This window comes from Dromaius novaehollandiae, chromosome 1, assembly GCF_036370855.1.
Source record: "Dromaius novaehollandiae isolate bDroNov1 chromosome 1, bDroNov1.hap1, whole genome shotgun sequence".
NCBI lineage: Eukaryota > Metazoa > Chordata > Aves > Casuariiformes > Dromaiidae > Dromaius > Dromaius novaehollandiae.
Genome location: NC_088098.1, coordinates 40959873 through 40981518, shown reverse-complemented (window position 1 = coordinate 40981518; position 21646 = coordinate 40959873). Strand labels below are relative to the sequence as shown.

The 21646-nt window shown below is 36.9% G+C and overlaps 1 protein-coding gene across 2 annotated transcripts in view; it reads right to left on the bottom strand.

Annotated features, from left to right (window-relative positions):
* PTPRQ (protein tyrosine phosphatase receptor type Q) overlaps positions 1-21646 on the bottom strand; it is a 142688-nt gene that overhangs the window by 57533 nt on the left and 63509 nt on the right. Inside the window, exons 35-42 of one of the 2 annotated variants that reach the window (XM_064509559.1) lie at positions 20514-20674; positions 18733-18878; positions 11618-11786; positions 10859-11149; positions 10249-10524; positions 9285-9436; positions 7193-7334; positions 4659-4928 (exon numbers count right to left, since the gene is read on the bottom strand). In XM_064509559.1, coding sequence (XP_064365629.1) covers positions 4659-4928; positions 7193-7334; positions 9285-9436; positions 10249-10524; positions 10859-11149; positions 11618-11786; positions 18733-18878; positions 20514-20674 — 1607 coding nt within the window. The remainder of the gene's footprint in view (positions 1-4658; positions 4929-7192; positions 7335-9284; positions 9437-10248; positions 10525-10858; positions 11150-11617; positions 11787-18732; positions 18879-20513; positions 20675-21646) is intronic. The other variant, XM_064509562.1, reaches the window with a different exon arrangement.

Genomic DNA, 21646 nt, shown 5'->3' with positions numbered 1-21646 from the left:
TTCTAAAAAAAGATCCACATTATATTAAGAAGATAGAAATCTGGGAAGAAAATCAGATTCAGTCATCACAGAAAGAATTGTTTCAAAGATACTTAGTCATGATTCCTTCTGAAATTTTTGGATGCTTTTACTATAGTTTGGAAATGCGAATTGGCAGCGCTGACTGAACATGTGAAATGCATTGCTCTTCTCTGTAGTAGTGAGAGGAGACAATGTAGCTCTTCCACTTCAGATGCTGGGGCTCCACAATAGGCTGGTTGCTCTGGATAACCAGGCCAACACATTGCGCTTTCACTTTAATTCCATGCTTAGAGCCCAAGACCCACTTCAGGATATTGACTTAAATGACTCCTCCAGTGTGTTACAGCCATCTGTGGTTCCCTTCACAGGTTAATGAAGAAATTCATGCAACTCAAACTCATGGAGCTGCTGTGAGCTGCCATGTCCTAAGAAAAGGATTTATGGTGAAGCAAACAGAGCATTTCCTTGGCTGTGAAAAAGATTTTATGCCCATGATGCATTTTGTGTTCCTCACAGGCTTGAGTGAAAAGACGATCACGTTTCCAATGGAAATCTCTATTTGGAGCTACAAAACCAGAATCCAATTTGAAGGTTCCCTATTCAGAAATTCATGATGTTTTGAGCATAATTATGATCAGATGATAATAATTTTTCACCTTCAAAACAAAAGACCTAAGAAACTTTCACATTACTAATCCTTTAGCCACACCACTTACTCATTCTCAAGGCAAACTTGCATGTGCTACTACAAGTTAGTACTGGCAAGCAAAATTAAACCCAGACTAAATTAATTTCTTTTTCTTGGACAAATTCCAAGTCATATTTTCTGTAAATGCAAGTTCTGAATGAAACTCTGTTTACTAGAAAACATAAATGGTAAGGACTGTTGCTTACCATAATACAGTGGGGGCCTAAAGCTGTTCCAAGATGCTATGTTCATTTATAATAGTAAATAGTACTAGCAGTAAGGAGGGAAAATTTACTCTGTACGTCTTAATACAATAAGCAATATGCTTAATATTTTCAGAGAAGAAAGAAAGTACGTCAAGAAAAATCTAAATTTAAAAAATTGAAAGCAGGAGCAGTTTTCACTTTTGATTATTCATGCTTTGAAACCCCCAAATGGCTTTTTAATGGTTCTATTTTTATTCTTAACTGAATGACTATTACACTTGTCCCAGACTTCTGAGCTGAGTGAATCTGCACAGCTTTAAATGGAAAGAGCTTTTCTGAGAAGTTTTCTACCAATTTATCGCTGTTTTTCCCTTCTAAAAATTCATTCAACCCAAATGAAATTTCATTTTAATGTGTGCATTTTCTTGGAAGTAATCCAAGGATAGCTATTGTAAAATCCAAAATCATTCATGCATGTATACTTGCTATATTGTTTTTCATATTCTGCATAATATAGTTAAACACAAAGTAATATTACTATTACAAAGTTGACAGTTTTTATAACTTACTCCACCCTGCCATAAGTGGTTTACCATGACAGTGGAGCTAGATTAAACACCAAAAACTACTGATCTCCTCATAAATTCAATATTCACGAGTCATGTTTAATTGTACCCAGATATGAAAAAATTTACCTCAAAAGAGTCAAACGATCTTGCTAAGAATGTAGAGGTCAAACACTGTGCAGTGAGACACTGAGCCAAATTCAATTTCACTTTATGTCAAAAATAAATGCATTGTCAGTGACTCAGTGCTGGCTACATATTCTGTGACTAATCTTAGAGCACCGTAAATAAGAAGCTGACAACAGCTATAAAACTGTTTCCATTCCCAACCATGAATCTCAAGTTCCTAGTAGCCAGTCACCAGAAAACAATTCATGCAAACACACAGTTAGGGAAATGTCCTATTAATAATAAGTTTTGTCCTAAAAATAATAAGTTTGCTGTAAATATGACTAAGCAATAACATGTACACCAAACACTAAAACAGCAAGAAAGAGTCTGTGCAGTGTATGTAGCAAAAAATACATGTACTGTAGTGTAAACCTTTCACTCAGGCAAATCATCATTGAAAACATACACAAGCCACACGTTACAAAATAAAGTCTGTCTTTAATCCTGCTAGTACAACTCTATGTAACCTAGGCCCCTACAGACTAGCAGTCTGTCTCTCAAGCCCAGAACTAATACCACAACCACATTTTCTTCAGGCTTTCTCCAGGTAGTACTTATTAATCACCCAGCCCCAAGTTTCTCTTAAATCCCAACAACTCACTTTCCCAGATGCCAGGCTTCCTTGACATTAACAGCAGCTTTTCTCCAACCATCCAAGAAATAAGCTACCTGGGAAGCCCCCTGTTCTCATCTGTCCCAGGGGGTAACATGCCTCTTATAGGCCTATCTCTAAAGCTTTCAGGTTTTGGAAGAGTCCAGTTTTAATTTGGCATCAGCTTGCCTGCACACCCCTGTCCCCAGCCCAAGCCTTCCTCAAGCTTGGAGTCAGGGTTGGCTGTTCACCAGTTCTGATTTATAAAGAAAGACTAGAGGGAGTTAGTTACAACTGCATCTGAGCACTGTACTTAGGTACAGGCCTCTATTTTGTCCACATTTAGTATAGCAGTTAAGCTCATTACAGTATTTTTTACCAATACTGTAAAATATACATATGTCTCTGATATTTAAAGAACGCTTCCTTCAAAAGCAGATTTTGAACCTTGCTGATGGACACAAGCTTCTGACCAAACAGGATGGTAGATGACCCAGGCAGAACTCTTAAAAAGCCAAGGAGCCGGAAAGCTGGGGAGCCAGGAGAGATCAGAAAATGGTAGAACTCACAGGGGCCCTGTTGCTGATGAGCAGGTCAATTTAGAGAGGACAATTTTACCAGAAATGCGTATGAATGTGCCATCTCACTCTTTAAACAGGAGATCTGGCCAGGCTCTGCTGGGATAGGACCATATTATGAGAAAGGGGAGACATCACAGTACAACCCTGCTTATTTTCACAATGTTGGCCTAATTTTGCCAGCAAAGGGCTATTCAGCTTGCCTTCATTTGGAGCTTAGACATTTCGTCTGGAACCAAAGCAGCAGCAGTTCAACTGATGATACGGACTTGTGCAAGATTCATTCAAAGACATGAGCATCCACAAGCCTAATTGTAAGAAATGTGGAAGTCAAAGCTCACTTTGGCGTGCTAAGGCTCTGTCACTGGAAGAGATCCAAAGGCTCAGCCCAAAAAGGTGCATACTACTCAGGAAGCTACGAACAGGAACTCTAAGCATGGGGGTTTGCTGATCCCCTTTGCATTTTAAATGTCTGACTCAAGCCTGAATATTAGAGCTGCCTCCCTCCACCCACCATCCAGAACCTGAAATCCTTCTCAGACATACACTCCTATATCTATTATTTGACAGAACTGAGCAGGACTCACTGTTTTTCATGTGAAATATATATGTGAATGAGTGCTGCCAGTCATCTTTTATTCAATAACCTAGTAATTAAAGCACTAGGAAAATTAGGTTTGGCTCCCTCCTAAGCATCAGGGGATACCCCCACCCACCAAGATTCCTAATAATTCAGCTGTTCTGAATAAGAGGCCTTCTCAACTCCACTGCATGAAGTGGTGTCACTGAAGAGGAAACAGCAATAGGAATTAAAGCAGTAACTGGTCCTGACAGTCCCAAGAGTAGGAATGCAAATTGGTGAAGAGAACTGAAATGGGCATTTATTTTCTGGATGAATGATCCAGATATAAGATGCGTACTGCTTACCACTAGTAGCCATGTTTTCAATGAAGCAGCTTTGACTGCATTTTGTGAGCAATCCAAAATATTGGGGCACATAAGCTGTACTCCATGTTTGCTGAATCAGTCACTTTGGGAAATTGTGTCCAGTTAATATACTGTTCAGGAGAAGCTAGGCACATAGTAATTTACACAGAAGCAACACTGTATCATGCACAGAACTCCACCTCTGAGTGCCTAAGGAAGTTTGAGGTGCCAAATGAAAGCATAGCCAGGATTAGGTGATGTGTGAAGGGTGTGTGGAGAGAGAAAGAAGAACAGGTGTTGGGTGACTCCAATGTTTGGACTCCAGTGCAAAAGACTGCCTACATTCTTCTCTGGATTTAGCTCACAATTTTCTGTTCTGTTAAAAAAATCCAATTCTATCAAGAATTATATCAGTGCCTGTTTGAAGAAGTTAAATGCTTCTTAACTGCACAACTTCTGAAAGCTTTAGTTTTGATCAATGAAATCATAGCATTGGCCAACTAATATTAAAGCATTACATGTTACTGGTAGGAACAAAACTGCTTCCAGCAAAATTTGCGGATTTATAGTATTGAAGATGCTAAGGGCAGTAGGAGCAAAGCAAGCATAATTATAAGCCAGTCAACAGTAGTGCTGGGTGATTGGGTATGAATAAAATAACAATTTTAACTCAACACAGAAAAAAGGCACTCTTTACTTTGAGTTTATAGGCAATTAATCCCTTTCTCATCACCAATTATATTCTAAAATGGGAGAAAGAGGAGGCCATGCTTCTCCTCATCTACTATAAGAATTAAATTTGAACAAGCGAAGTATTTGTCTGCTGTAATGAAGCAGGTATCTCAGGCCTGCTAGTTTCATAGTCATACTTTAAATTAAACAAAAGAATTAACTTCAAAAACTAGTTACCTCTTTCTGGAAGCGTACTGGCAATGCATATTTGTTCTTCACCATCACCAGCTGATGTTGCGGCTTTTATTTTAAATTGGTAAGAAATATTGGAAAGTAGATTTCTAAAAGTATGTAGCTTATCATAAGAAGAAAAGTTCATAGAATTTCCTTCAACTATTACGACGTAACGAGTAATCACACCGTTTGATGAGGCAGGGGGGTCCCACTGCACTAGGATTGATTGCCAGCTCGTTGCAATACAATGAACATTCTGGACAACATCTGGTACTTAAAAGATACACATGTACCAAAGGTTAACATTCCCATGCAATTAAAATGGTAATCACAAACCAGTATATTCAGAGAAGCAGACATAATTTCATAGCAAGGGTCAAACATTCCAATGGCAGAGAAGCTGATATTTTCATCGAAAGACATTGAGAGAACAAAAATATGTCTTTGTCCTCATTAGAAGCTTCATTTCCAACAGCTATGAATATGACTCATGCTAGTGCTTCAACTAGAAGAGACCATCTATTTGGCTTTTTCTTAGCTGTGTGCTCCAATTTTATTTTCACATTTGCTCATATTTTCCCCATGTTTTTGTAATCAAAGTGTAGTAAAGTAGACACAGTAGTGTGAAGATCATGTATTTCACAGCAGTATCAACAGTAGAAGTTCCTTATTAACCTGTTAGCTTTGTTTCATTTTAGGCACTGTATCCTATCTCTCTGTTCTTACAGCAGGGCATATCCTGCATAGAAGTCACTGGACAGGCTTCAGAGCTGTCATATCAATGTCCTTATGACCCTACCGGTCCCCATCTCTTTGCTGGTCCCAGCAGATGATCTTTTTTAAAAGATCATAAAAATTAAATACAAGGTGGCAAATAACATGTAAACATATGCTGAAAATAGAGCAATTAGCTGTGAACAAATGATTAAATAGAACAATGAATTAAAGTTTCTCAGAAAGAGCTAAATATCTGGCTGTACCAGCTGAGAGAAAACAAATACCTAGTGAAGGGCGCCTCAGACTATTCTCTCTCTTGAAACATGTCCAAGAACCTATAAAATGGTGAAATGACTATCACTGATGTACCAGAAGTAGAAAGTAACATTAATAATCACTGTATGGAGGGAAATGGATCTCTTTAAAAAGAGTAGTTCTCTTTCTAGAGTTCAAAGAATACTCCTTCAAAAAAAGCAGCATCTGCAGAAGGGAGATTAACTGGCACTTTTAATAAAGACTAGAGACAGAATCCTTAGATGAGCCCAATGAGGAATAGATCTGCTATTTGCCCAAAAGCTGACTTGGAGGGAAAGGAAACAATGCTATAATTAGTTGAGCACAAAAAAACAAGAAAAAGCTGTAAAATGACATGACCACAGTCCTGCAGGCAATGTCTCTCCAGCACTTCAGAAGAGAGCATTGGCAGGATGCAGTGTCACAGACGAGACAACTGATGGCTGCCTCTGGCTCTTGGGCAGGACAACATCCAGATGCAAGGATCGAACAGGAAACCTTGCAATGTTCAGTTGAGAACCTGGTTCAGTAACGGTCCACATTTCTCATGGTGTTCTAACTGCTGGATACAATAAACAGTGTAATTTTTTCCTGTACATTGTTTAACCAGCTTAATCAGCTCTGTAAAAAACATCTCACTGGAAGTGTGATCTTAAAAAACTAGTTGGCACAAGGGATACTTCTTTGATACTTCCTCTACTCCCTTGTTGTCAGTATAAAAGGAACCTGGGAGATAAACACAGCCCCATCTATACTAGTCTCCTGGCTCTGACAGCCCTTATAAAGTAAAGCAGTCTGGGCATTGCTCTGACTTGGCAAAGGAGTAAAGATTTCACCTAAAGGCCACTTTCACACATCCATGGATCTTCTGGGCTGCCTTTAGTGAATGCTGAATATACAGTTCCACGTGAAATAATATTTCATTTTCAAACAACTTGCAACTTCAAAAAGTATGTATAAGGCACGAGACAATATTGCACATGATTAATAAATTAACTCAGCTATATTGCATAGTCCTCCCCAGTTGTCAGGAAGAATGAGGTGTAACAAATTAAGATATTTAATTGGTGACTAGCTTCCCCTCCTAAAATAAATTATCAAATATGTTAAAGGTTTGCATTTGTTTAATGTAATTTCCAGGTCATTTGCCAGTCTTTTGTCCAGCTGCTTTTGATACTGCTAAAGTTTCAGTTATTTTCACAGGGATCTGAATTATTGCTTTGATCTGCAAAGTCTGATATCTATCTAATTTTCCTCCCATTATCTGTGGGGCTATTAAAAGATTTATAGTAGCCATATAAGCCTCTCATTTCAGATGAGGACATTTCTAATTCTACACTTCCGACATCAAACTTTAAACCCAGCCCCTCTGGTGCAGTAGGAATGTGAATCCATGTTACACAGGCAGATGACAATGAGATAGTGTTATACTACATTTAATTTGCAGAGAAGAGGAAGAATGCTGTTCAGCTATACATGGAAATCTACATAAACAAAACTGCAGCTTATTAAAAGTCATGTCCAACCTGATTCCATTGTTGTAAATTGGACAGCATTACTGAACTGATTGCCGTTCCCAAGTTTGGTATATGCAGACACACTGATAATATAGGTGCTAAATGGTTCTAATCCAGCAAGGTTGGCCTCATTGTTTGAACCTGAAACATTCTTCAAGAAAGAAAAATTATTAGTAGACAATCTGTGTAAACACTTTGGGCCTCACCTTGTTCCTATTGAAATGAACAGAAGATTTAGAACTGCGCTCTTGCCTCTTCTACCCTCAGTAGCTGTCTGTCACATAGAGTAGTCCCTGATCTCAACTAAAAGGAATGCAGGGTCACATTCTTCCTTTCCTTTCTCCTCTCACTCTTTCACTGTGGCTTGTAAGGAAGATATGTCAAAGGATGGTATCACTATTACCATAGCATTGTTAGAACAGATTAACTCCATGAATACTTTTTCTTTTTTTTTTACCAATACTATGTCACCTTCACATCACCGTATCAAGCCCCTCTCACCTTCTACTTCCTTACTTCACCTCTTCAGCAGAAGTCACATGAACCATAGTTTCTCATTTCTTTTACTTAACCTGAGTCAGATATACAGACAGACTGATGAAGAGACGTGGTTGGAAAAAGTCTATAACGTATGGTTCAGTTCCTGGTACTAGTTTTTCCCAGAGTACACAGGGTCACTCTGTGCACACTTTCAGAGGACTCTAATACAGCAAGGAGATAGATAGCTCAATTTCATCAGGACAACCTGGTGATCATTTTGCAAGATTCAAGTTACCAGAGAATTATGGTGCCTAACTACAATATTTCTATATATGTTGCTCTGCCTTTCTCACTGTCACTACCTAAATCTAGGTTCTTGTCCTTATAACATTACATAACATGAAGAAACTTGGGATACGGCAGCCATGTCTAAATGTTGCTGCTAGTTTTTATAATCTGCTTCTGTAATCTACTGCCAGGTAGCTGTGTAGGGCTTGGTTTGGTTTGAGTCTGCCTGTGATGGAAAGTGGGTGAAAAATTTTTGTGTGGCCTCCATGAGGGCCCAAAGAATCTAATTGCCCAGTCAGCTGGCTGAACAAATCACTCTGTTCCTTTTCTACATGTGCATAGCACCTCCCACCTCCAAGGATCACAGGAGAAACTGGGGACATGACAAGCACTTCATTCCATAATGGTGAATAATAGCACATTGCATAAGGGGTAGCCAAATAGGTCATGTTCCCTCAAGGGGATCGATTTCTGCAATACATATACTTAACAAGAGTGCAAGTACATCCCTTGCATGCTAAGTCTCTGGAAAAGAGACTGTATTGCTGCTGGAGTTGGAATAATGAGGCTCCCCGCAATCCCACAGTGTACCTTGCACTGCATGTCTTAAACTCACAGTTCATTGCAGAGATGCCTTTTTGCTGCAGCTTTTACAAGCATCTCATGTGAGCACAATTCCTCATTATATAGTTTCTAAGTCTGAGATGCAATCCTGATCTCAGCTGACTGCCCTTACAGTTCATGGTGCTTTTTTGATGCCATCCAAAAAAACAGATTTAAGTGGTGTATTCTTGGATATAAATGCATCTATCAATGTGTATTTCTATGTATATTTTTACAGTATCTATTTCAGTTAAAATGTATTCAATTATTCTTATACAATCAAAATAAAAAAAACCCTCTAAACAGGTTTCAACCATTTTGCAAGATTACTAGGAATTTCCTTCTTTCTTTTGTGAATCTCAGAAGTCCACAGATACTACATAGCTAAACAAAGGTGGCCAAAAAACCAGTCATTTTTATCATTTTCTAACATCAAATTTGCACTGACGTATGAGCTAAAGATTAATAAAGCTTATCATTAATGAAATACTAGAAGCTCAGAGCAAATTAATATCTAACCACTTTTTCTCTATGTAATTTTAAAAATTGAACAACTGGCAGGGTGTGAGGGTAAGAAAATTGTCTTACAGAACATAAGAATTTAGAGGAGTTTCATAATCCTAGAAGCATAATAGACATCCAAAATATTTTTCATATATTTTGTTCTTAAAATATGAAAAAGTATAAACCTGCCAAAAAGATTAAACACTGATAAATATTACATACATACCCAATAAAATATTTTTTCACTGTTGTTTTGATAAATCTTAAAATTGTATCTCATAATAACACCATTCGGCTGAGGACTTGGATCCCATTTTAGCCATACAGAATCTGCAGTGTAGTTCATAATGGTCAAATTCTGAGGTGGAGCTAACGGCACTGCAAAAGAGAAATGCTCTTGATTACAAAATCACAAATAATCCAGGAAAATACAAAAACTTTTGAGAAGCAGCAGAACATATGGAGGTTTGTTACCATTTGTATCTGAACTCAACAAAATATTAATTCATGGCTATTTTATTTTTTTATTTCTTTTTGACTTGAAATGAGTTCTGTTAATCAGGAATACCAATTTAGTCAGCAGAGAATATTTATTTAGAGACGTAAAGAATCACCTAAACACCTATTAATCAGCTAAACAGCCCCATTGTCAGAACCAAGGACATTTAACAAAAATTGTATTAGATACATTGCTGGAATCAAATATACTTTGCTTTCTACAGTATATATTGAGCACAGCAATATATATTTAAAATATGTCATTTACCTTATTGGTGAGAGTAGGGCCTTGCAAAGGAGACCTGTAGGAATGCATAAGAAATACTTCCATGTTTGATCATTTTTCAATTACATATATATGAGGGAAGAAGAGAAAAATATTGTTGCTTGTTTCAAAATTCCTCACACTTGGCAAATTGTGATGTATTCCAAGGGCAAAAGACACTTCTCTTTGGAGTTACTTTTAGTATCCTGAGCAGAATGCGACCTCCTCTAGCATACAGAGACTGGAGGAGCAGAACTCCAAAAAGACTTCCCTTGTAGCATTTCTGTCTTGTGAAAGCTCTTTATGCACAGACCAATAGAAAAAAAATCCTTCAGCTCGCTCTCTCCAGTTCTAATGTTCAGACCTAAGATGGTTGCAACAACATAGGTCCAAGATTTCAAAGTCTGTTGCAACTGCATTTGCTCACCTGACTCATCTGTGTAGAAGAGAAGCATGGCAGATGGACCAGGTCCTTTTGTAGTTCTTGCAGATGTGTAAATGCTGTACAGCGTGAATGGTGCAAGGTCTTCCAAGATCACAAAATTATTGGAGGTAGAGAATGAATTATTCCTTTCTGGGCCAAATAAATTCAAATCATAACTTATAATGATACCATTTGGCTTAACAGGAGGGTCCCATGAAAGCATAACTGAGGTAGTTGAGAGATTTGAGTACGTTTTGATTATAGGTGATGATTCTGGGACTACATTAAGAAATAAGAAAGAGAAAAACAAGGATAACCACAGCAAAAACATGAACAACAATGAAAAATGTCTTTTAGCTATCAGTATGTTGAATGGAAGTTTCTTTTCTTTGAATTTTGAATGGAAGTGCTTAAACTTGTGCTTTGAAAGGAAAATTCTTTTTCATGGTCTCAACACAGAAATGTATGATACCAGTTATTTGTATTACTGTATCACAAAAGACTTCTAAGTAGCATGAGAACAATAAACAGAATAATCATTTTTTTTCTTTAGAAAACTATTTGGGTTTTACACATTTCCTTAGGAATGAATAAAAACTATTCTTAAACTTACCATCTTCATCAGTTCTGATATGCAGACTTAGAGCATGCAGTTCAGAAGATCCTTTTTCAGTAGCTGGTGTGATTTTCAGAACGTAATCAGTGTATTTCTCCAGATTGTCAAAAATAATGCTTGTGTTGTAAGTAAGGAAAGACAGTATCATTTTGGTTTCCAGATGCAATAAACTTAGAGAAACATGAAAGAAGACTAAACCATTTGGCTGAGATGGTGGAAGCCAGCTTACATTTACAGAAGATGAGGAAATGTTTTCATAGACCAGATTTTCAACAGAACCATCTGGGACTATGAGAGATAATAAGCAAAAAATAAATGCATGGATTATAGTAATAAAGATCCCCAAACCAAAACAGAAACAAATGCTCAGCATATGATTATTTTGTAAACCTCATATGTAATATGCTAAATATTTTGTACAACATTTTTTAAATCATTTATGCTTTGTTATCAAAAGCAAAACATTCTGGAAGCATATATGGACAATCATCTATTGAATTTGAGCATTGAAAGAGCCTTAACAACAGTTCTATTACTGCTTGTGAAAGAAGTTCAAGAATTATGTTCTCTGTATTACAAAGCAAAGATTCAGATCAACATTTTATATACGCAAAGGAAAATACTACAGTATTGGAAAGTGCATTTACTGGCTTTAACTTTGTCATCATAACAGTAAAACCATTTTAAAGTTACAAAATATTTAGTAATTAGAAGCAGGGACGTACACTGTAACACTAAAAAAAATTGGTCACTTACTATCCTGATCTGTATACACATCTATTATTTCACTGGTTTTGTTTCCATCTCCAACAGCTGTGCTTGCAGTTAACCACAGAGTATAATAGCTGTATTTTGCCAGGTCATCCAGAATTGCAGACTGAGATATATTGACACCACGACTGTCGTTACCATAACTTGTGAAATTCTAAGGGAAACAAATTGTGTTAATTCACTCAAAATAAATGTTATTTCTTCATCACGTTAGTTTTTTAGCTTCCCACTTAGCCATCAACGCCACCAAGAGATGATTCACTATACTATTCAGGAGACATCAACTTATGCTTGGGATCAAGTCAGTCCTGATTTTTACTGAAATACTCAATTTGTTATATACTTTCTAGTATGACTCCTTGTAAGCACTATAGAGCATATAATTGTCTATTCTTGTTGTTTGTAGTTTTTGAATGCCACTCCACCTTTTTAAAAAAAGAAATTAAGTCTGTAACATTGCATGCATTTATCCATATCACATCAAAAACAAAAAAGTATGTTAATTCTTCATAGATTACATGATCACACTTGCAATTTTCTCATTTAATCTTCTGCATGAAGCAAGTCGAAGGACGTCCCCCACTTTTTTCTGTACTTGTGAGAGTAAATCTTACATAAAACTGTCCTATTTTGATTTTAAAATATACAGTTACATCTCACAACAATCCTTGGTAAACTGTTCTTTTGGTTGGTTATCCTTTTCATTAAAAACTTGTCCTTATCTCTAACTCAAACTTCTGTAATGTCTGTCCCCAGTGGATTGTGTGAAACTGAAAGAGCTGTCAGAATATTTTTCCTTGTGTTTTCCTAGTTTTCCTTGTTAGTCACTAACAATAGACAACCGTATCAGGATCAAATCCGACTTTATCTGAATTATTAAAAATTCCACTTGAATTGCCACTGTTGATATAGGTTCCAGATCATCCGCTAGGGGGAGGCTATTTGTTCAACTTTTTGGAAACTAAAAAGAAAAAAAAATCACTCAGATTAAGATATAGGGTCAGCTACGTCACATAACTAAAAGTGTCAAAGCTCCAATTGCTACCAAGGAACCTGACTTCGAAGGCCTGCTGCAGTTCTGCTCAGGATTTGAAGACTCTGTTGAGAGGCCATGTACCCTATATGCATATTCAGCTCCAGGAAAGTCAAAGCTTTGCTCCTGATTTGAAGAGTCAGTGTCATTCCTCTCCAGCAGCCACATAGCCCCATTAAGCAGGTGGCAAAGGAAGCACTCTCAGGACCAAAGAAGTCCTTCTCATTTTCCTATGCAGCAACATTTTCATGGTGGGATGGATTTTGCCCAATCCCCTCATGAATTTCATAGTACACATTTCAGTTATTCAGCTTGCTCATTGTTTTCAGTGTTACGCTTATTCGCACCCTCCATCTCCTTAAAATCAAACCTGGCTTTAAGTTTAATGCTTTCCTAGAAAAGAGAGGCCCAAATAGCAGACTTACTAAAACAGGAGGAGGGTGACTGTAACATTTGCATAGCTAAATACAGAAATATTGTATATATACATGAGCTTACTAAAACTGCATACTAAACATAGAATATCTTTCTCTTGAGGAAAGTTCCAACTGAAGAAGTCACTATGACACTCTTTACCAAACAGCTGCATAAGTACTGTGAAAACTGACAGCTCTCCATATAATCCTGAGGTCTGTCACCAATACGTATCAAATAATATGCCTAATTTAACACTTGACAAAATTTTTTGTACAGGCAAAACTCTTTTTTTCTGTAGAAAATAACAAGCAATATTCTTACCAATTTCCCTAAGATTTTTATACCAATATCTGAAGACCTATGGTCACTAGCACTTATGTAAAATAAATAAATACTTTTCTCGGCACTGCAAAGCAAGCCTTCACTCTGAATACAGAACAGAAGCTGCACAAACTGGCAGTATAAACCTCTTTATGCACACACCTAAACCACGCTGTAAGGCTTGTCTCAAAGATAAGTTAAAAGTCAGTGTCAGTCGACATATTAAGAAATTCCATCTTAACTCATGACTTTCTTCTAAATACAGACAGAAGTTCGGACTCTCTTGTGTAACTAACTGAAAAAGGCTGGGAGGAGTTTTCCTTTACACTGGGTACGGCAGGATGCAGGAAATGGAGGATCACGTTCTAAGGTATGTAATTAAATTTTCTGATGCTCAAGCACAGTACGACAGAAAATATTTTGTGAACTGGAGTCATCACTTCACAACACTCCTTTTTTATTATTATTAGTCAGGAGATGCAAAAAAGGACTTCAAATAATTCTCTCAGTTTTAAAGGTAAAAATGTCAAAGGTTGACACAACCAAACACATCAAATTTTGATTCTAGATTGAATATGAGTTTATCAATTGAAAATCCCACTCATAGTTCAAAAAGCATACCTTCACAATTTAGTTAGCTGTACGCCAGTTAGTCACAGGATACATCAGTGACCCAACCTGACTGTGACAACAAAAGGCTCTTTGGTGGTTTAACAAAAAGTAAGGAGGAGTCTCCTTGCTATGGGGAACCCAAGGACTGATAATTGGGGACCCCCTAAAAATTCTACTATGAAAAAATATTACAAGAGAATGAACACATAATTAAGAATAAGGGTGAGCAGGAAGAGCTGTGTGAGTACGAACTGAGAAATGACAAAACTTGCACTGATTTTACCCTGGGTACACTATAGGAAGCTTTACAATTAACTGTGGCTGAAGATGAAAGCAAACTGCTTAGGATCTTTGGCTGCAGCTGAAGAAATTCCTCCTCCTGTCCCCTTCTTCATCTACACATGAAAGAAGTTTTCACATAGCAAAGTATCGGATTATTAAAAGCAGCTAAGTGTAAGCAATACACAGAAGCCACAGAGTGTCAGGAGAAAGAAGCACCTCCTTCAGCCCAGGAAGAAGGCTTTATTCCAGTGCTGTAAAGCTGTAATCAGTTATATACAGACATGTATCAGTTATATACGGTGCTGCTGTTCTTCACTGTTAAAATTTTCCCCCATTTTCTTTCTGTCTTTAGGTTCACTGTATTTCACTGTTATTTTGAGTTAGGATCTCACACACTTGACTCTGGTAGTCAAGTAAGAGTGGTCACACTGTGAGGGCTAATCCAAGCCATTCAATCCAAGGGATTAAATGCACACTGTTCTAGTACTGACTAAAGGACATTTGCTTTTTGCGCGCTGTACTGTTCTGAGGCCATCTTTTCAAACATTTGCAGTGTATTTTAGGGAAGTTCCCTTTTTTTCTCCTATTCTGGCCATACTGCTGAAAGAAGACTTTTGCTTAAAGATTTAATAGGGCATATCACTTGCACCCCTTGTCTGCATTCTGAGGGCACAGCCAGTCAAATTCCACTCTGAACTATATCCAGTCATGTTCACTTAGTTTGGCTTGAAGTACAGGAGATGGATGTTTGGGGTCAAACGTTCAGTCTCTGGAAGAGACTGTTTGTTGGGTGGGTTTTTTTTGTTTTTTCCTTTGCTTAGTTCCTCATTCCCCTGTCTGGTTTGGCAGGGAAAGATTGTTATTGCTGTCTGTACTGAAATTCCTACACTGGAAAGCTTTCTCCAAGTGTAAATTTATTGTGAAATTGATGCAGAATTAAAATATTTGTAATTAGCACCTTTCCCACTTTCCTGTTAATCAAAACACAAGTATACAGATATTGAATAAAAGAGGAGTTTATTCAAGTCAATATCTCTTACAGATCAGTGTTTAGCAAAGAAAAAATTGCTTCCATGGATTCTCTGACTTTTCCACTATAAAACTGGAGTTTGGCCATGGCAGTATGATTGTTTCAAGCATCATGCAGGGAACCACTGCCCCAAATTTGCAATGTTGCTATTGTAAAAAGTGAAAGCTCAAACTTTAGGAGTCCAGCAGTACCACATACAAGTGATGTGAACCAGAGGTACTGTGCCATGTCACCTGTGTACGAAGCGCCCATGGTTAGAGTATGTGTCATCTCTTTACTGGACTAGGGTAATGAACATAACCCCAAAAGTAGCATTTCCCTTGGACCCAAGAAGCAGAATATAAAAGATAAAGGCTGTACTTGAACCTAATCTAGTGCTAGGGAGGGTTTCTTCTACCCCCTGCTGGTCACCATGCCTACAAGACATTCAAGTTACTGCCACAGGCTGTCATTTCTCCTCATTGTACTTCTGGGAATCTTTGCTTTGATCTGATAATGAGCAATGTATTTGCCTACCAGCCATTCCTCCCTCTCCAACACCCTCTCTTTTTACAACCAGTCAGCATCTCTCACAGAAACACCCCACTCTTCTACCAAAATCCTCAAATCTAATCTCCATCATTAAATTTTTCTTCCTGCTGTTCTGGTTCTGAATCCTAGGTTTGAGCATTGCAGGCCTTCTGAATGGACAGCCACAGTGTGCTTTTTCATGTAAACCTGTAAAGCAAAGAAACTATATATTATTTTTCTGCCCTAAAAAGGTATGTAACTTTTTTTTTTTTTAAAAGGACAACTGTTTTTCCTGCAAGTTTCTGCATCATGCCAAAAAGTAAATTGTGATTTTTTTATCTCAGGTCTTTTGCTTTTCTCCCTCAGCAAAGCTCTTCACTCTGCATTAAGTAATCTCCCATTTTTAACAACGCTATTCATAATCAGTTTGTTATATTTATTATGGTTTAATACGCTTGAGGAGTTTGAGAATGTGTGAGAAGTGAGAACAAACCTGAGATAACAGAATGACAATAGTTTTACTATGACTTACACATCTATTTTGGGTTGTGACAGCACTGGGAAGATGTTAATTTGCTTGAGATTCTTCAGATGGGGCAGTTATTTCAGGCATCTGGAAGATACACTTTATGCCTTGGACCTCTTTTATTACTTCCTGACAGAGAAGCAGATGAAAGACTGGGAAGGAATGACTGCCTACAACGGAGTGTCTGAGAAGCTGGGGTTCTCAGAAATATGAAAGATCATCTACTGTTTTATTTCTCCTAAATCATTTCCCAAACTGAGAACACAATTTGGATGAACACAAGTAAATGGTAAGCTAGGATGTAGGAGCATCCAACCAGGTATTATGTACTTTCAAAATACTGCGTGCAATACAATACTTATCAATAAACAAGTGCTCTGCAACTACGTGGATAAATTTTTAAATTGCAGTTGTAAGCTGTATATATCAGGCTGGCTTTCACACATGCATTGCTCTGTTGTAAAAAGAGTAATATAAAATAGCTAACAGAAAGGGGAGGGGGTATTTTTTCCTCTGTTTGTAATCCATCTTGCATCCACAGGAATGCCAAGGATCAGAATAGGAGAGTAACGTAGAAATGTTAGTTGCTATGCCAAACAGTGAACATAAAGGCAGGATTATGTGAGGGGCAGAGGGAGTTGACGGGAGCAGACAGACTAGGAGTGGATCACTAGTTGAGAGATTAATGGTGATCTCCCATGGCCAGTAAGAGACAGATGCAACAGCAGCTGAAACCTATCTTTTGACAGCTTTCTGCAGCAGGGTGGGATGAAAAAATCAAAGCTGAAAGGGTGAAAATGGTAGTTTCCACACCTAGAAGCAGAACTACTATCAGTGCTTTTCTATTCTTCACCACATAATGTGCCAAAGCAGAGGTAACTTCCACCCATATCACCACCCTTTTCTTGCCCAACTACATCACACAATAATGAAACTGAACCCTCACCTTGTTGGGGCAATGCTACTGTGCCTCCATCTTCCCTGTCTTGTTTCTTCATTTCCAGCGTCCCGGGCAAGTCCAGACCGGTTGTAGCTTTCAGTGTATCAGCTTCAACTTATTCACCTCATAGTTCCACCTTCCTAAAGCCCAAGTCTGTGGTCCTCCTCTAAAACCCCCTGAGTTGTCTGAGAAGTAGATAGATGTAGATGTTCTTCATATGGTGGGCTTGTTTGGGTTATACACTGATGTAATGGTTTCTCAAGGGATTTGTTAGGCTAAGAAAAATGCTCTTAGTATAGAACTATGTGCAAGCACGGGTTGAAGCTCTGAACTTCAACTCTAGTTTTAATCTCATCAGAATGTGAATTCACGGCATGGTCCTGCTTGCATCTGAAAGCAGAGCCTGGCAACCACACAGCTTCACAGAAGTCAGAGATGTACATACACTGAAGCATGTAAGCAGAGATTCAATTGCAAGAATTTGTAAAATTTTCACGTGAATGTTTTTTCTAGTTATTCTCAAACACATGCAAACCTCACACTACACATATCTTGACCATAAAGTTATGCAGTTTTTTGTGCATTGGTTTCTCCATGACTTTACAGTTCTTTCTTTTCTTTCATATGTGTAAAGCTTGTAACCAAAAACCTGTAAGGGAAGCTTATTTCCTGTCATTATATTTCTGTATCACAATATATTCTCAGAAAGCAGAAAACAGAAAAACTACACATACTACTAATAAATGTGATGCATAATTAGGGATGAAAGTATCAACAAAAACCTATACAGAAATGTCTGGATCACCAACAAATGATAAATGATGTTTTATATTTCTTTTATGCTTTAACTTCAGATTCTCAATATTCTTAGTTTCAAGATACTAAACAGTAGCTTTCTGTTGAGAGTAACAGAACACCTATTCTCTACTCTTCTTTCCACTGTTGTACAAACATGTATTAAAAAGCAAAAACAGAGCTGTTACAGAAATGAATTCAAATTGACAGATTAGACTAAAATAAACAGTTTTGCATTCTCAAGGATGTGAATGAATTTATCAGGTCTTGTAACTGTATCTCTATATATTGTGTATATGTATGTATTACAAGTATGCATGCATATATATACATATACACACACATATAAACTTTGCAATGTTGATTATTAACTCATCTAACCCCAAACCTATCTATCATCTGCATTACAAAGAACTCTTCTCATCCTTAATGATATGAATGCCCAAGGATACGCAGAATGCTATACAAATAATTACAAGATGTGCTTCTGTTTTTATAAGTTAAAGCTTCTTTGTAATAAAAGAAATATAAAAAAAATACAGTGATAACTATAAAATTGATTTAATCTTTAATGCATTAACTATTAAAACACATTACTGAAGTCTATGAAACAACGATATCAAAAGACGCTTACCTGTATGAAAATTCCTGAATTATTTTTGAAATAAACTGAGTAATACAGTATAATTCCATTAGGCTTTTGAGGAGGAGACCAGAATAGCATTATTGATGTGGAAGTAAGGTTTCTATACACAACATCTTTTGGCGGATCACTTGGTGCTGGAAAAATATTAAGTTTTAGCGTACCTAACAGAAGGTTTTGCACATTTTAGTGATCAAGAAATCTTCATTATAGATTTGACAACATCCTATGTCAAATGTATTTTTGAATATGGTATAAAAATTGCTTCTGGAAATGGCAAAATAAAGTAATATAAATGACTTTTTAAAACCCTCTTTTTTAGATATATTTGTGTTTAGTTGCATTTGCACGCACAGACGTTGTTCTTACAGAATTTATCCTGTTACTGGTTTGGGCACATGGAAATTCTAGGTTGTGCATGTACACTAATGGGTGACAGAATTTTCATACCTCTAATTAGCAGACACAGAAGTTGATTAACAGAATTAGAAGTCTATGGCTGCAGATACACTTAATAGGAAAAAAAAGCATTTGTTTCAGAAAACCTAAACCTATGCCCCTCTTCACTGATTATAAAGGGAATTCAGGCTCCCATCTCACATAGGTAAATCAGACATTTAAGCTTGGATGGTATGGTCACTTTTGTTTTTGAGTCTTACCCCAGTTTACTGAACTGCAACAAGGACTGTGTAAGTAATTCTTCAATTAGCCTCTCCTCCTATCCTGAAAAGAATAGCAGTGTACAGTCCTTCTCAGTAGCACAGTGATGTAGGAGACTCAAATTCAGTTCCTTAAGTTAGTTCAAGACAATTTAAGTCCATATTTCTCATCGTCCAAAAAAAAAAAAAAAAGCTCTAAGCAGCAAATATTAGAGTACTAAACACTGGGAGCTATCTCAGTCTCTTGTTTTGTGCTGTTCTAGTTTGTATATTAACTGGAAAAGGAACTGTAACTGGGATCAGTGCCTTAAAATCCTGCCATAAAAAGTCAGATCACGTTTCCATACAGCTTCAGTAGCAAAGATTGGGAATACGTACAACCTGATGGTTAAGACAGTCTTTGGAGAGCTGACTTGGATAGACACTAATCCTCCCACCGGTTGTATGTCAAGAAGTCAGTTTGCCTATGCAGGATGATTTTGAAATATGCCTGCATACTACCAGTTATGACTGTAGCTATGTAACACATTGGTAAAACCAGAACCAGTAATGTACCTGCCCGACTTTCAAAGTACAGTTTATTGTATAATCATTTATAAAAATCAGCTACCACTTTGGAAGTATAAAATCATTAAAATAGAATAAACAAATAAATCAGTGCACACTTACAGATTTCATTTTCAAATTAAAACCATTTTATGCTTGTGAGACTCTACAAACTATTTTCCCTATCAGAAAGTTGTATCACAGCAAGGTAGAGCAAAGAGCTATTAACACTCATTTTATTTATTTCAAAATTTAAAATTAAATTAATATTTTAATCTTACTAGTCTTGCAGGAAAATGCAATGTTCTGCTCAGTAAAGTAATATCATAATAATAATAAAACCCATCACGATATTATACAAAGAGACATAGACATATATACCCACGAAGACACAGACAAACATCTACACATGCTTGTACAAGTACAATGTCTCTTCTTGACCAGTCAAATGTCAACTTTCACTTCAGTAGTTTATTAATTTATATAAGGCTGACAGAAGTTTAAGGCTGAATGAAATCACAGATTCATACAACCCTACTACCTTCATACAATTCATATTATGCTTACCTCCTTCAGGTGTTCTGAATGTTATAGCATCACTTTTTATGTTTCCATCTCCAAATCTTGTACTTGCTGTTACATAAGCACTATAATCATAGTTATTTTCCAGGTCTGTGAGCTGCAGTGATGTTCCTGTTACATTAACACTCCTTTTTGACGTTTTACTCCTAAAGAAAAAACATTTTATGCATTATATATATATATGCCATTTTTGTATGTATACAACTGTGCTATACTATATCAAATTTAAAAAGGCAATATTGTAGCACATACAAATTTTTGAGGCTTTAAAAAAGACCTGGATGAGCTCTGTCACATATATTGAAAACGTTATTTTTGTACACTTGCATCACAATGGGATTCCTAATTTTGCTTAAAAATAATTAAAAAAACAAACAGAAATGGATATGTAAATTATATCAGGACTGAACATTATTATATGGAATATCAAGGAGATGCATGTCTACCCAGTAACTGCTATCAAATGATTATGTGGTACCCTTGGGAAGGACACAGTAGGGCATAACTAAACTGTCTCTCTGGACAAGAATAGCGAAATATAAAAAGATTATAGCAGGGAGCATGCCCTACTGTGACTCTGTGAAATTGGTCAGAAGGCTGAAGTTATAAATGGAATAATAGAAGATGATATGGAACAGGAATTAGCTGGTGCTGAGTTAATTCTGGTGGAATGTAGCAGGGGATCAGAATGGAACTCTAGTCAGGTCAAAACCAGCCTAGAAAGACTATAACATGTAACATTAATAAAATGTTGGTATTAGCATAGGTATGAAATGATTATCATAAAGTAAAACAAGAGACAGAAATAAGTAACTTGAATTTTAAGAGTCTGCTATCATTGTTAAATTAATTTCATCTTTTATGAAACGATAGCAGAGAAAAGCTAGCTAATGTTCCACTCCTGCAAAGAATTCTGTATGAGTGGGTGCCTTGTGCTTTTAATGGGATTTCATACAGGCATGATAATTTGACAAGTAAAACCAAATATCTCGCTCCAGGAGTCATTGTGGAGGTCTTCAGAAACAAGAGAAGGAATTCTAATTCTGAAAAAAAAGGAAAGCTGATTCTAAATTATTGGATGGACTCATTTTCATCCTTTGATATATGAATGTTCCAGA